Source organism: Dipodomys spectabilis, unplaced genomic scaffold, assembly GCF_019054845.1.
Source record: "Dipodomys spectabilis isolate Male_0828 unplaced genomic scaffold, ASM1905484v1 ptg000026l, whole genome shotgun sequence".
Taxonomy (NCBI): Eukaryota; Metazoa; Chordata; class Mammalia; order Rodentia; family Heteromyidae; genus Dipodomys; species Dipodomys spectabilis.
In genome coordinates, this window is record NW_024870703.1 from 10,968,204 (window position 1) to 10,985,083 (window position 16,880).

The 16,880-nt window shown below is 40.6% G+C and overlaps 1 protein-coding gene across 2 annotated transcripts in view; it reads right to left on the bottom strand.

Moving 5' to 3' along the window:
- Tmem178a (transmembrane protein 178A) overlaps nt 1-16,880 on the bottom strand; it is a 180,838-nt gene that overhangs the window by 1,522 nt on the left and 162,436 nt on the right. For both annotated transcript variants that reach the window (XM_042675558.1, XM_042675557.1), the window contains exons 2-3: nt 13,953-14,066; nt 10,617-10,754 (exon numbers count right to left, since the gene is read on the bottom strand). In XM_042675558.1, coding sequence (XP_042531492.1) covers nt 10,617-10,722 — 106 coding nt within the window. In that variant the 5' untranslated portion in view covers nt 10,723-10,754; nt 13,953-14,066. The remainder of the gene's footprint in view (nt 1-10,616; nt 10,755-13,952; nt 14,067-16,880) is intronic.

Below are 16,880 nucleotides of genomic sequence, written 5' to 3' on the forward strand. Positions count from 1 at the left end.
TGAATACATGCTTTTAAATAATATAAATTAAGTCCAGGAATTTGAAACCAATGTAAAATTACTCCATGAGATGATATACTTTCACCATTCAAGTCATAGACAATTTGAAAAATATAAGAAAAACAGGAATAACTCCAAATTTCCTTTTCATAAAAAAATCAACGTATGTATGGATAATTATCCGTTAAGAACACTAAAATCAGGACTTTAATAAATGGCTTCAAAGCTCAAAACCACTGGGGTTTTAGTGTAAAGGACTGCTCCAAAGACTTAGATGCTGCTACTTTACAATGGCCCCTCAAGGATGCTCTTCTTGGATGGGCATGGATACGAAATGGGGTGGATATTGGGGTGAAGGTGGGTAGTAAAAATGGAAGTTGGTAACCCAACTTCCCACAGTGTTCTTGGTCCTCCATGTGTGTTCATCATGTCCCAGGTCATCCCTGGGGAGCATGAAGGTGGTGTTTCTATTGGCTGGACAACAATTGCCTTGATATCCTTAGGAATACCTGTGACTTCTCCTTTGGAAACAGACTTTAGAACTGAAAAACAAGCTAAAGGAAGCAGGCTGCCCTCCCCCAGTTTTAACCTACAGCTTTGGAGATGGAAAACACCAACAGAAAAACTAATTCAGAGTAGGTTTCAACTGGGAAGAAAAAGAAGATCACCTTAGGGCTATTCAATAAGTGCTAGAATTTGGTTTCCACTCAAATTATATAAGGAACACACTGCCTGAATCTCTTTTCCAAATGTACATCTAGAAAATATTCTAAATGAAAAAGATACTTGATCTGAGATCATTTGCTATTTCCTTTTCTTTGCCGAATTCCATTTTTAAACTCCAAAGTGATTTTGTTTTTCTAAAAGGAGTAAAATCTCATCCTCTGGCATCTCACTCCATTTAAAAAAAAAACAAAAACAAAAACAGATAAATCACTATGAGTTCTGCAAAAGGAAGATCAACTTGGAAATAATTCTTTCTTAAAGAAATGGACCATTCAAATAATGTTTCATCATCAGGATGCATTGTACTCATAAATTGATGTGTTGAATCGAAACCCCTCGTACAAGTACTTACAGATAAGATTTTTTAAAAAGAACTCTCAGTAATAAGAATAAAAAAGGATATTCCATTGCTTTTTCTAGGTCTTGTGAAGAACAGACGTTCATACAAGACCCTTTTAAAGAATGCTACCCATAGAACAGTAAGATTGTTAGAAAAACAATGATCTCTGGAGTACCCATAGGTAAAATAAAATAATAGTGCAATGCCCTATTCCCAGGAAAAACAGCTCCATGATACATTTAGCTGTTGGTACACAGATGTATGCCTAAAAGAAAGCATTTTTACAACTAGCATAGTTACAATGACCTCTGAAAGCCTGAGTTCAAACAGACTTTCAAGAATCCTTTGATGTCTAAATGCAAGAAATATGTATTCTAGTCCTTGGCTCAACCACCAATCAGTGTGTGACCTTGAAATTACTCAACTTCAGTGTCTTCATCTGGGGAAGAAAAAGGGGAGGAGACTTAGTTACTGAAGTTCAGACAGTGTCAAACTTCTGTGATGCCATTAATCATGGAACAAGTACCCATCCTACAACTTCTGAGTGAATTTAATACTCAATATTAAGAAACTAAATAATGAACTGTCCTATGTGTATATACTCCCTTTGATTTTATATGATGAAGGTTGATTTTACTTGTACCCCTCCTCCCTCATCTCCATAAAATCATTTGGGTAAAATTAATTTTTCATTATATCATGAATCGTACTGAAGAGAAAAGAAAACAAGAAACAATCTAATCTGAGGATATCACCAGTACAATTTCTCTCTGCCTTCAATGTCATGAATGTTTATGCCAGAGGTCACAAACGAATTGTATTCCAAGTTACCAGACAACAGAAGCTCCCTGGTGCTAACAAAATCTGTGGCCTACCATAAGCAAAAGCATGAAGCTTTCTGGCATCCTTTTTGCTTGCTCTCTAACTCTTGGATCTATCTTTCCTGGTGTTTATGGCTTAGTTCTTCAGTGTTGGCCAAATGCCAAGGAAGGCTTGGTCGCCAGTCTGTAGTGCTACTGGGAGGTTGAAGAACCTTTAACAGCTGGGACCAAAAGGAAGCAAGGGAGATCATAGGAAATGTGCCCTGGTAGGGGATACTGGGACCAATCTCCATTTTGTTCTCTCTACTTCCTGGTTGCAGGGAAGTGGACAGCTTTGTCTGACCATATGTTCCCTGTCCTCACATTCTGCCTCATCACAAACACAAGGCAATGGAGAGGAAGTGACTTTGGTCTGAAACCTCTTAGGCCATGAACAGAAACAAACTGCTCCTCCTTTTAAATCCTCTTCCTCAGGCATTTCATCATAGCAACAGAAAGCTCACCCACACACCCTGCGCCTCTGCTTGTCCCTCTGTCTTAACTTTCATTACTTGTTTGTCTTTATTTTATTGTGGAATAGTGTGTGCACCTCAGTGCTGCTTGGACTCTTTTTGGAGTCTGTCTTCATCAAACTCAGATGAATACTTGCTTTATTTCCTGTTGCCTGTTGCCTTGATTCACTCAGCACAGAGTGAGAGAGAACAGGCTTTTGGTCCAAACCTATGACACCCCTCTGGCCTTCCTCCTCAAGCTACTGGCCTGTGTAACGTGCTCTCTCCTTCAAAGATGCTCTTGAAATTGTTCTGGGTAAAAGGAAAGCAAAGAAGAGATGAGCAAGAAGAGTTCCTCCTTTCAGACTCTCAAGCCTCTAAGGAAATTTGCAAATATCTGCCTGCCACAGATATTATTTGTAGGCTGAGCTGAATTCTCTGTGAGAGACAGAGCATTGTTTCCAACTTTTCTAAACAGCTTTTGTAAAAGAAGCTTTCTTCATCAATCATATTTTCAAAGGAAAAATAAATCCCTCTCAATTCAAAGACATCGAGAAAAGGCATTGTTTTAAATAATGAAAGGATATGTTTGTTTTCAAGCTGATTTCATAATTCTGATACTATGAATGCTCTTTTAGATCTCACAGTCATCTCTTACAGGACTCATGTGATGAGTCTGATAAAACCATCTTAACAAAGAACCACATACTAGGTGGCTTAACCATCTGAGATTAATGTTCTCACAATCCTGGAGACTGGTGATCTGAGATGTGAACATCAGCAGGACTGCATGCTTCTGAGACCCCTCTCCTTGCCTTCAAGACAACCATCCTCTCCCATGCTTCACAGCATAGTCCCCTGTAATTATATCCAAATGTCCTCTCCTTTAAGAACTCTATTATAGAGTTAGGACTCACTCTCATGCTCTATGTCACTAAATTTTCTTTTTAAAGATCCTATTTTCAAGTAAAGTCACATTCTGAGGTCCTGGAGATTAATGAATTGGGAAGCTATAACTCAGCACCTAACATCATTGTATGTGGAGTGTGTGCATGTGTGCGTGCATGTGTGTGTGTGTATGTGTGTGCACATGCGCACACGTGTGTGAGTTTGTTTCTCTCTTTTGTAGATAGCAGCAACGTTGTTCTAATTTGTATTAGTTAATCTGTTATTCAGTGATTATTGGTTACTTACATATGTCAACCTAGTGCTGACTGCATTAGAACTAGTTTAGCTTTGCAAGCATTTGTGAATCATACCCACAATGATTGAACACTGATATACTCCGGTACCCAAGGTGTTTTAGCCATTTGACTTTCCAGCATGGATCTCAGGCAAAGCTAGGAGAGATGACTTGCATTTCCTGTTCATTTTGCATCTTTTCTAACACAGCTGAGCTCATAGCATTAAAAAAAAATCTGTTGAACAAAAATAATCCTACAGTCTATTTAGAGTTCTATCCACTTAAGAGCCATTTCATCATAAACTACCCCAGGTAGGACTGACCTATGTGGCAAGTTAACTCAGGAAATATTGCATTTTCATGCTTTACAATCTAGGTATGTGAAGGAGGTATGAAAACATAGATAAGGCATTCCTGCATTCCAAAAGTATAAAGTCTGAGGGTCTATCTTAAAAACCCATGGTGGGGGGGCAGGGAGGGGAAGGCTGTCTATATAATCTTCTCCTAATTCTTTTCTCCTGATGACCTGATGCTCTTCTGCCTAGCTAGTGCTCCAGGGAAAGAGCTTCCTGAGTCTTGAACTTGCTCCTGGCTATTGCTGGGTAGCATCTTCAAAACAGTAAATAATTACTGGTTCCCTGACAAGCCCCATATGCAACAGCTATGTTTCTTATAAAATATTAAAAGGTTTTCTGCCAATATTCTTAATTAGAAGGTACCATAATTGCACAGAAGAGCGGGGCTTAGAGGGATAGTTTTAGATGAGGGTTACAGTAAATTGATGCTACCATCACAGATCATCAACCTAGTTTCCTACTTCCAAATCTTCATGGTGCCTGTAGCCAGCTGGTTAGATGTAATTAGGGTAACGAGGCCCATTTTTTTGACCTCCCTCCTTTTGATGTACTTAAAAAGTCTGAAAGGAGTAGAAGTGGCTTCACTCTGGTTCTCCAGCTTGACAAATAACCAAACTACAACACCTAAAGGCATAGACATTGACTTCCCCCCACCACTCCGTTAAAAGATGGCCTGCCCATCATTCTGACCTCTTTGCCCTTCTAGCCATTACTTTCCACATAGATTACTACAAAAGCCATATACCTTTTGTCTCAGCTAAAAGATTGGGCAGCACTAATAGATATAGAAGGACAGTTCTTTAAAATCAATACTAAACAGAGACAAAAATATATCTGCAATCTTCAATTCTTAAATTTAAAAAAAAATTCCAATCTCGTTTGTCAGATTGCAGTAATTTCCTCTATAGGCAAAGACTGACCTTCGCCAACACAAGGCTATTATAGTCCTCATTGCTCCTTCTTAGAGTGAATATTCATATGTTTAACAGCAGAAATGTTAATGTCTTTGACTTTAAGATGCTGCCCCAGACCTTGCTGAGAGTGGTAGATAATAGGATACATAGAATTCTAGAATACATCAAGCCCCCCAGAGTTTCAGATAAGGCATATAGGACCTGGAATTTTAGGTCATAATTAATGATAGCGTAGATAATTTCATATACCTACTACAGCAATCTCTCTCCTCTCCCCCGCTCTCTGTCTCTCTCTGTCTCTGTCTCTCTCCTCTCTCTCTCTCTCTCTCTCTCTCTCTCTCTCTCTCTCTTTTTCTCTTTCCCTCTTCCCCCTTTTTCTCCCCCTCACTTTTGTGTGCCAGGATTGGGACTGGAACTCAGGGCAATCTCCCTTAACATTTTGCTAAAGGCTGGCATTCTACCACTTGAGCCACAGCTCCACTTCTGGCTTTTTGCAAGATAATTTAAGATTAAAGTCTCATGGACTTTTCTGCTCAGGCTAACTTTGAACTGTGATCCTCACATCTCAGTCTCCTGAGTAACTAGGATTACAGATGTCAGCCACCAGCCAGCTCCTGGCTCAGCATCTCCTTTCATGTGGCTGCTTTAAAGCAAAGAAACAGGTAGCCCAGAGTGGATTTTAACTGCCTCTGAAGCACAGATGGGGCAGCCTGGTGGTCTCCTCTTTCTCTTCTGTCAGGGCTGGAGTAGCTCAAGTGTTCTCTCAGGCCTAGCCTGTGAAAGGCAACAGACCCAGCAGGTGATGAGATCCCCACCCAGCAAGACCTAAGCTTTGCCTAATCTTTGAGACTCCTGATAATCTATTAAAAGAGAACTGAAAATGCTAAAAGAGATCAAGATTGTATTTTACACTTTAGCCTTGAATAAACTAATCCTTTAAAATACATATAACTTACACTATACAACAATACCACAATGGCAAGCTCATAGAAGGCATGGCTGAATGCACAGGGTGGAGCTTGACACCTTATTCCCCCTTGTCCTCTGCACATGTCCCAGGCCTGTAGAAGCAGCCTCAGAGTATTAATGCCAAAAGCCTATACCAGAGACTCTTGGTTGATGCGGGACCTGCATCTGCTCAAGAAACCTTTGTAAAGGAAGAAGAAACGTCATACAACCTGGCTCCCAGATGCAAATTGATCATCCAAAAATTGCATGTGGGCAATCAAGACCTGTCTGCATGCAATAAGGCAGGGGGGGGGGGAGGGAGGGAGAAAAAGAGAGGGGGGGAGAGACGGTTCCACAGTTTCCATTTTGACAGTTCAAACTGTCACATCATTGCTGTTCTCCATGAAAGGTTTGGCAAACAAGTTCGGGCAGGGAATGAAGATGCCAGCAAGTTCAGGCAGGGAATGAAGATGCCAGCATATTAGAAGGGGCTAAGTTTAGCATCAAAAAAAAAAAATCTGTGGGAGGGCTGCTGTCTAGAGCTGCTGAAGACAGTCTGCTTAATTAAAATCAATTCTTTAACCCTTATCTGCTCTCATCTCCTGCTACTTCGTGTGAAGGGTTTCCAGCTAATTTATCATGTACAAAGGAAATGCCAGGGCATTATTTGTAATAATGGAAACAAAACAAATGTCTCGAGATTCCACTGAGCAAGACAGCAGACTATGACACCCTGGAAACTGTTAGCTCTCCCCTGGGCTCACCCATATTCCTAAAAAAAAAACAACAACAAACCGTCCCCTGGGCTTTCCAGAGAGCACTCACTAGACCTGGCTTTCATGGCTTTATGATTTGTTTTAATGTAAACAATCATTTTATATGCAAAGAGCATCCTAAATTATTCATGTACTACCTATGTTAACAGTATCCTTTAAATAAAATAATCCTACTGGGCCAGATATGGTTGTATATGCCTGTAATCCCAGAAACTTGGGAATCAGAGAGTACAGACCAACTATGGAAAAGATTGCCAAACACAAAATAAATCAAAAGGGCTAAGGGCATGGTTCAAGTGGTAGTAGAATGGTATGGGAAACCCTGAGTTCAATCCCCAATAATAGCAGCAACAGCAACATCAACAACAGCAACTTACACAGGTTATTTTCCAGTCTGGAAACCCACAAGGGCTGTGGCATGGGGCCTTTCTAGAGTTAGGGAGAAGCAAATCTGCGCTTCCTTGATGCATACAGAGACAGAAATTAAAAAAAAAAATCAGGGTGCAACTAATAAAGGGCAATGGAGGTTTTTAATAACCACAAAGCCCCAGGAGAGGGGTAAACAAATCTCCAGGGAAGTCCAGTATCTTTTTCTTTGTTATTCTCACTTGCTCACTTGGATTTTATTTTTTGTTTGTTTTTTTTTTAATTTTATTTTTTGTTGGTCATGGGGCTTGAACTCTGGGCCTGAGTGCTGTCCCTGAGCTGTTCAGCTCAAGGCAAGCGCTCTACCACTTGAGACATAGCACCACTTTCAGTTTTCTGGTGGTTAATTGGAGATAAGAGTATCACAGACTTTCCTGCCTGGGCTGGCTTTGAACCCTGATCCTCAGATCTCAGCCTCCTGAGTAGCTAGGATTACAGGTGTGAGCTACTAGCGCCTGGCTTCCTTGGATTTTAAATGCATTCCTTAGGTAGATGGCTCAGGCACCGATTGTAGCTTCCTGAGCTCCAGTCCTGGCAGCCACTGTATATTGGCACAAATGTGGCAAAGTTAACTTCACTTTCTGCTCCGAGCTGGGCAGGGGCCATAGGATGACCCTTGAATGTCTTGTCAGGATGCTTGCGAAGATCTGGACATAGGATATGTCACCGTATGGAAAGCAGCTGCAGGGAGACCAAAAGGCCCTAGCCTGTGTCATTTAAGTCCTCCAGTGAGCACAACAGAAAGCAAAGCACCGCCTCTAAGTGACAGGTATGAAAGCTGGTATCAGCCCTAGAGTATTGGTGCTTGTATGAACACAGGCTCGAACCCATTACACTAGAGTAACAGCTCCAGATAACAGCTCCATTTTAAAAAATGGCTATCCTCGGAGGACTCATTCTGATGCTGGGTGTACTTGGTGAACCTTCCACTCAGCATTTACTCACTAAATTTTTGTGAAAGTAATAGATCTGTGGCCATCTTCAGCTAGTATTAGTCATCAACTCAATTCCTAGACTTTTATTTGACTATTGACTATTTTATTTTATTGGTAGGGTACTGGGGCTTGAACTCAGGGCCTCATGCTCTGGCTTAGCTTTTTCCTTCAAGGTTGATGTTCTACCACATTAGCTACACCTTTACTTCTGATTTTTTTATGATTATGTGGAGATGAGAGTCTCACAGATTTGTCTGCCCAAGTTAGCTTCCACCTAAGAGACTCAGAACTCAGCTTCTTGAGTAGCTAGGATTATAAGTATGAGCCACTGGTGCCTGGCTTTATTTTTTATTCTTTTGTTTTTGTTTGTTTTTTGCCAGTCGTGGGGCTTGAACTCTGGTCCTGGGCACTGGCCGTCAGCTCTTTAGCTCAAGGTGAGTGCTCTACCTCTTGAGCCACAGTGCCACAGTGCCATTTTCTGTTTATGTGATACTGAGGAATCGAACCCTCATGCACTCTACTCTGAGCCACCTTCCCAGCCCTTATTTTTTATTCTTGAATCAATATATGTTTGAAGAATGAAGGAGTTTTTGTGGTGACATTTTCAAACATGCATATAGTGTACTTTGAACAAATTCACTCCCTCTATCCCCCCATTTTTCAAATATTTTAGATAGATAGATGATTTATAGATATACTTTGTATACCTATTTTATATCCCATACACAACTCCTTTTAATTAACTCCTCGCTTTTTATTAGACAGAAGTATCTTTTACCTCTTAATAATAATATAAAGAAATCCCTATCTATGTCTCCACATACCTCCCAATTTCAGGCTGTTAAGTCACTCCTATGCTTAAAACCTTTTAGCAACCTCCATCTCCTTCAGCTTCAAACTCAAGCTTTTCACCAAGAAAATTCTTCATCAACAAAGCTCTAAGGATCCAGCCACTAACTACAGCTCTGGCCTTCTGTGAGGTTCTCCTTTGCTTGGTTCCTCTCTAGCCTGCCATCTCTTGCCTGGGGTTGGCACTGGTGGCTTCCTGTTTCTGCCATACACTCTCAACCACCAGTCACTTTTCACGATCTAGCTCAGACATGTCAGTCTCAGCAAGATGCTCCCTGCTCCTGCAGGAAATGCACCATTTTATCACCAGCACACATTATGGTTTGTGGTGCCGCACAGTAGAAATGAACAGGGATTTTTGCCAGCCTGATTTGCTGTGTGTCTCCAGTACCTACACATTTCCTAACAAGGTCTGTGGAGGGAAATGAATGAATGTTGTAAGGAATGGTCACTGGGACATGGACTTCCAGTTGACTTTCAGATAAGGAATGGACCACATTTTCCTGTCACCATTTTCTCCTCAAGGGCTTCTGCTAAGCCAGTGGGCCACTTTTACCAAGAGACTAGGTCATCATTTGGGACACAGAAGGAAAGAATGGAACAGAAAAAATAAAGATAAAAACAGGCTTGGCTCATAAAAGAAATGCAAATCAAAACAACATTGAGATACCACCTCACCCCAGTTAGAATGGCTATAATCAAGAAATCTAATAATAATAGATGCTGGAGGGGACGTGGACAGAAGGGAACTCTACTGCATTGCTGGTGGGAGTGTAAACTTGTTCAACCACTTTGGAACGTAGTATGGAGGTTCCTCAAAAGACTCCACATAGAGCTCCCCTATGACCCAGCAATCCCACTTTTGGGCGTTTACCCAAATGTTCACAAACAAGACCACACTAAAGCTACCAGCACAACTATGTTTATTGCAGCATTATTTACCGTAGCTAAGATAGGGAACCAACCCAGATGCCCCTAAGTAGATGAATAGAAATGTGGTATATATACACAATGGAATTCTATGCCTCCATCAGAAAGAATGACATTACCCCATTTGTTAGGAAATGGAAAGACTTGGAAAAAATTATATTAAGCCAAGCCCAAAGAAACATAGGTCCCATGGTTTCCTATTTGCAATTACTAGTATATGTCTGAGACAAGCAGAAATGGTCAGATAAGTTGATGTTGGGCAAAATGAACCCCAAGATAAGGACTCAATTTTTTTTTCTTTCTTGCAATTGTTTCTAACATATTTATAAGATGATTTGTTGCTTTGTATGTCCCTCCCCCATGGTATAACCCTTGCTTTCACTGTATTTGATATTGGTATAATTTGTGAGGGGAATGGAAAAAAAATTGTTCAAATAGAGATACAAGTGGACCCATTGCAACAATGAGATGTACAAGACATTATGTCAAAAAATGAACTTTACAACTTTAGACACGGGAGGGGAGGGGAGGGTGTTGATGGGGAGGGTAGGGATGGTAAGGGGAAACAAAGGAGGAGGCAACAATGCTTGATAAGAAATGTACTCATTACCTTGCCCATGTAATCGTAACCCCTTTGTACAGTATTCTCACAATAAAAAAAACAGACTTGGCTCAAATGGAGATTAAACTCAGATCATGTCCATCTGATCTACTTACAAGCAATGACAGGGAAATCAGGGCTGTGTTTTTGACAATGTCATTTTCTTTAAATTCTGAACTTTCCACCAAAACCAAATGAACTTCTACTTGTTCTTATCACGAGTGACAACAAAATTTACAGGGATGGCCCAGAGCAAACACACCGTAGGCAAAGCCCAAGCCCCCTTGCCTGGGAGGTGGCCTCCCGAGGGTGCAGCATACCTGTCATAAGGAACAGGAGTCCAGCCACGTGCTGGGTCAGGCTCTCCTCCCAGAAGAAGCTGACCGTGGCCACGATGCAGCCACACAGCAGGACAGCTACAGCCATGCCCAGGAAGCCAGCCGTGATTCTTCTTAAATCTAATCTCAAGAGAGAAACAGACATCCCAGATCAAAGGAACAGTCAGGAAAGTGACTAGCAATTATGGAACAAAGAAAGTGCTTTGCGTGCATCCTGAAAATAAGTTACATGGACAGGAGTGGGGCCTACAGGGTGAGAGGTTTGGGAAATCCTCTTTCCAGGTATCTGTATCTGTGGGTGTCACAAAGGCAAGGGTCAAATCTACCTCCTGTGAATATATGAGAGGAGAGTTTTTCAGAAACAGAGCACACTGGGCACCACTGACTCACATCTGTAATCCTAGCTACTCAGGAAGATGCGATCAGAGGATTGTCAGAGCAATCTACAAGATAACCAGCAAAAACCAAAAAGTAAGCTGGATGCATGGCTTGTATGTAGAACACCCGGAAGGAAGGAGAAAGAAAGAAGGAAAGAAAGAAAGAAAGAAAGGAAGGAAGGAAGGAAGGAAGAAAGAGAGAGAGAAGAAAGAGAGAGAGAAGAAAGAGAGAGAGAAGAAAGAGAGAGAGAAAGAGAAAGAGAAAGAAAGAAAGGAAGGAAAGAGGGAAGGAGGGAAGGAAAGGATGGAGGGAAGGAGGAAGGAAGGAAAGAAGAGAAGAAAGAGAGAGAGAAAGAGAGAGAGAGAGAGAGAGAAGCACCAATTCACCCAGATTAAGGAGAGACTATTCCCCAAACAAGTGTCCACTACATGTTCAACTATCAAAATTTGTTACCTAAATGCTATGATTGTATGATGTTTCTTTAAACACCAGATCCCAAACATATACCCATTGCCCCTAAGGCAACAGGTCTGAGCAAAATGCCTGGGGACTGTGAACATTGCCAAGCACATGTGATCAAAGAAAGATGCACATGGAAGTGCAGGCTTCTCTATGAATGCAGAAGTGCCATGTTGACCTTGTATGTTTGCATAGCTCCTGGGCATCTCAGGGGTGCTGCAGAAGGGCCAATGGGTTATAGTAGCCACTCCTCTTGATCTTAGCCTATAAGTTACATGCAAACCATTCCTTTCCTTTTCTTTTCTTTTCTTTGTTGTTGTTCATAGGGCTTGAACTCTGGGCCTGAGCACTGCCCCTCAGCTCTTCAGCTCAAGGCTAGTGCTCTACCACTTGAGCCACAGCACCATTCCCAGTTTTCTGGTGGTTGTTTGGAGCCAGGCGCCAGTGGCTTACACCTGTAATCCTAGCTACTCAGGAGGCTGAGATCTGAGGATCACGGTTCAAAGCCAGCCCAGGCAGGAAAGTCTGTGAAACTCTTATCCCCAATAAACCACCAGAAAACTGAAAGTGGTGCTGTGGCTCAAGTGGTAGAGCGCTCGCCTTGAGCTGAAGAGCTGAGGGACAGTGCCCAGGCCCAGAGTTCAAAACCTATGACGGACCAAAAAAAAGGGGGGAGGGTCTCACAGACTTTTCTGTCCCGGCTGGCTTTGAACGATGATCTTTAGATCTCAGCCTCCTGAGTAGCTAGGTTTACAGGTGGAGCCACCAACGCCCAGCAAACCATTCCTTTTCTTAGAGCATCCATATGAAAACCAAGTGTTTCTGCTTAGACAAGGAAATGTAAACTCCATAGAACAACCATCCAGAGATGAAAGATACTGAGTTTAATAGCAAGAGCATAATAGAAAATTAGAGATCTGCATATCTGAACAGCAGAGATGCAAAATAGCTCAGTTACTATTTTTCTACAAACTCCCGAATGCCTGGGGCTTTGAGTGATAGTTGTACCTTCTATGATTACTGAAAGGCACAGGGTCAGTTTGACTTTCTTAGAAACAGTCATATACAAAACTGCTACAAGCATCTTTTCACAAGAGCCCCTTCCCCACAATGCACACAGGTGCATGCGCGCGCGCACACACACACACACACACACACACACAAAGAGAATGTTCAAATATTGGTGTACGGGGCTAAAATAACAAGGTAAAAAGTTTTAGATTAAAGAGGTAAGGTTCTTTTTCAGGATCTTGTGATCATCCAGTATCTATGCAATTCATCTAGACAGATTATTAAGACAAATAACCCAAACATGCTCATAAAGAATTATGAAGTAGCCAGGCATGGTGATGTATGCCTATAATCCCAGTTTCCTGGAAGGCAGAGATAGGAGTATGGAAAATAGTGTGAGGCCAACCCAGGCAAAACGTGAGACCTTATCTGGGGTGTGGGGGAGGGACAAAAAGCCCTACCTAAAACAGAAGGTCTCAGGAATGGCTTGTGAGATGGATCCCTTGCAATCTTGAGGCTCTGAATTCAATACTTAGCACTGCCCTCAAAAATTAGAAAGTGAGAGCACTTAGACATGACTTTAAATTAGATCTGCTGGGAAGTGGCTGCTAAAATCCAGCAGCAAGAACTCTCAGAGAGTCATGCTGTTTTATCCAATGACATTCCAAATTCTAAAGAATCAGAGAATTTGCATTGGACTACTGGCATGATACTGTCCACGTATGTGATCAGGATTCAAAATAGTCTTTTGCTCTGCACAGCAATTCACTTATGAAGTGGAACTCTGCTTGTTCCTCTACAGTGGCTTTCACTACCACAAAACAAGATCGTTGGTCTTTGCTGTGCATTTCATTGGGAAAATGCAAATATTGATCTCCGACTTGGGGAATACAGGAAAGAGTTCAGGGTCAGGTTTTGCTTTTGCATGCTACCGGTCACCAGGCAGCTTGAATCAGCAGTTTCCAGGTAAACAGCCGCTCTTTTTAGTGTCATATCTGATGTTTCCCGACAGTGAAAAACAGCAGTTACCTCCATTGAGATGTACAGGTAATTGATACTCTTTGAGAATACTATGGCACATATTCATAAAAGAATTTCAGCAGAAATACCAAGGTTTGGGATAAGCACAGATAAATATTACAGGGACAAAACAAAAATAAGAGCATCTGGAGTGTAATCTCATTGGTTTCCTGAGACAAATGGTAGGACAGGTGTACATTCCCCACTCACCTGTACAGATTCTACCTGGAAAGACAGGCATACTGCACTGTCTTCACAGAAACTCACACCTGGGTTTCCCATACTTGTCCAATAAACACATTTTGCCCATGGCATAGCGAAATGCTCTTCAAACTCTAACCAAATCAACTGCACCCAGAGGTTTGCACAGGATAAGTGTCTTTCCATCCAAAGAGTAATGGGTTTGGAAAGGCACCAGTTCCTTTCTGATCCTTTCCCAGAAATACTTACGAAGCAGGTGCCATTCATCTTGCTGTATTGTCTTAGTTAAATTGAATGGAATGTTTCGTAAGCGGATTGGCTGCGAAAAGTGGTACTTGATAGCTGTGCATCGCTGCGCAATACCTTGAAGGAAATAAGAAATACAATTTACTAGTCTAATCATTTGTAATAGAATTCTGGAGACCGAAGGCAGAATAACTTATCCTAAACTGGGCTGAAATGGAGAGGACATACGAATCTCTCGATTACTCTCATTAACAGAAGCCAGTCAGACTACTAAAGACCGAAAACATGAAATAGTTCTTTTTAAAAGAAAGCATGTTCTACTTTGAATGTTTGAAATTTTATAAGGATGTAGATGTTCCCCTAAATGCTTTCTACTACTCAGTATGGATGACTTAAACACAATGCTACTTAAGGAGAAATGACCTATAAGTAGACAGATGATTGGGAGAAATCAGCTTGGAATGTTAAACAGATACATAAATTACACTTCTGAATTTTATCTAGTCTTAAATTCTCAGCTAGATTGCACAAAAATGTTCATTAGGAAGAGTGCTCTTTAGAAACCATAAGATACTTTTCCTAAAAGAATTTCTGCATGGTACCTTAGATAATATCATATCCCTAGACACAAACCTATTTTACCCTTGGGCAGTTGATGTTATACCTTAATAGGAATGTTACTCACTTGGAATATGGATCTTAGGTGAAAGGGTAATATTGAAAGCAGAGAGAAGGAAAAAGTATCTTTTTCTCTCCTTAGTTGCTTGCATGACCAGCCCTAGGCTCAATACTATGATATAGGTAAATGTATCTATTGGTTTATTTTATATCCTGTCTGCCTCCTGATCCCTGCCCCATCTCAGACTACATGAATTAACATGAGCCTATTTTTCTTTAAAGTCAAAGAACACTATCTGCCTTCTTTAAAAAATTCAATAACCAACAGTTTCCTTATTTCAATGTAAGCCTTGTAGGCCAGTTGTTTGGATAAATGCAGTCTTATTGCATTTACCTGACATTTTTTTTTGCCAGTCCTGGGACTTGAACTCAGGATCTTGGCACTGTCCCCAGGCTTCTTTTGCTCAAGGATAGCACTCTACCACTTGAGCCACAGTGCCACTTCCAGCTAAAGAATGGAACACAGGGCTTCATGAACGCTAGGCAAGCAATCTACCACTAAGCCACCTTCCCAACCCCATTTACCTGACTTTTAAAAAGGCAAGTGAATGTCAGTACTCTAACCCTGACAACTCTGCAGAAAAGTAGACTCATCAATGCAATTTCTATTTGGTAGAGTCTAAGTACACGTGTAAAGTGATTTAAAAAAAAACAATGAAAGGAGATTAAATTTTGAGCAGTTTACATCACAAGCCAATCAATTCTTCCTGGGAATACAGAGGAGCATCTTCTACCGAGAGTTTTCTCAGACATCAGTGTACATACGAATCACCTGGAGGGTGTGAAGAATGTAAACTTCAAGGTCCTCCCCAGATAACTTAAATCAAAAGATTTGGATTGAGCCAAGAACCTGATGTTAAAAATTAAACATCTCAAGTGATCCTCAGTTCTGAGGCAAACATCCACTGAACCTCACATTGAGAAACACTACCTGACAGTTTTGAAAGAATCGGATATTTTCATAAACTAATCTGATAGTTGGAATTCTCTAAAAACTCAACATTTTTCAGGTTTTTTTCTTTTGGTCTTGTCCCTCCCCCATGGTTATGAGATATAGGGTATATCTATCAGGTGTTTACATCTTGCCTAAGTTTACAAATGAGCAAATAGTTTGGTATGGGACCAATGACAGATATGGACTGAAAACAGTTTTATAACTTCCATTTTTATTCTATAAAACTACCATTCCATCTAACACTCATTCTCAGGTTGATCTTCAGAAATGGGAGGAAAAAAAGAAAGACATTTCAGTTAAATAAAAACTGGAAGAACTGATGAATATCAGACCATCCTTGCATAAAAGACTAAAGGGAATTCCTTCAACTGATATGAAATGACAGTAACTGAATCCACATAAAGAAAAAAAGAATACATTTAAACAAAAAAACATAGAGACATGTGTTCATATTGTGTTTGTACATTTTTCTATATGATTTAAATGAAATAAAGAATAAAGCAATAATTATGACTGTGTCAATACACATACACTCTGTAGAGATATAATTTGACAGTAACAGTTCAAGGCATAAAGAAAGAATGGAGCTATGTAGGCACAAAAGTTTTATACATTTGAAATTTAGTTAGTATTAATACAAATTAGATTGTTTTAAACTGCGATGTCACTTTTAATTCACATGATGACCACTTGGAAATTAACAAAAAAGATGGTGAAACAAAAAGAGAGCATTAGAAAGTCCACTAAAAAATTATCTAGAAGGTAATAATGGAGAAATTGAGAGACAGATGCTATAAGGCATCTAGAAAATAAATTTAGATACAATAGCTACCAGCCAAAAAGATGGAATGTAGTCATCACAGATAAAACAACATAATCTAAGTATATGATACCCACAAGAAATGTACTTTTTTTTTGGTTGGTTGTGGGGCTTGAACTCAGGGTCTGGGCTCTGTCCCTGAGCCTCTCTGTGCTCAAGGCTAGCATTTTACCATTTGAGCCACAGCACCACTTCCAATTTTTGAGTGGCTAATTGGAGATAAAAGTTTCACATGGACTTTCCTGCCTGGGGTAGCTTTGAACCATGATCTTCAGATCTCAGTCTCCGGTTACAGAAGTGAGACACTAGTGCCCAGTGAGATACACTTTTGAAGAAAAAAATAGAGTGAAAGCAAAAAGATAGGCCAGAATATGCAAATAAATAATAACAGAGATGGAATGTGTATACTGATATTGGATACAACAAACTTTAAGATATAAATCATCACTTAGAGACAATGATACAGTAAGCCCACCTT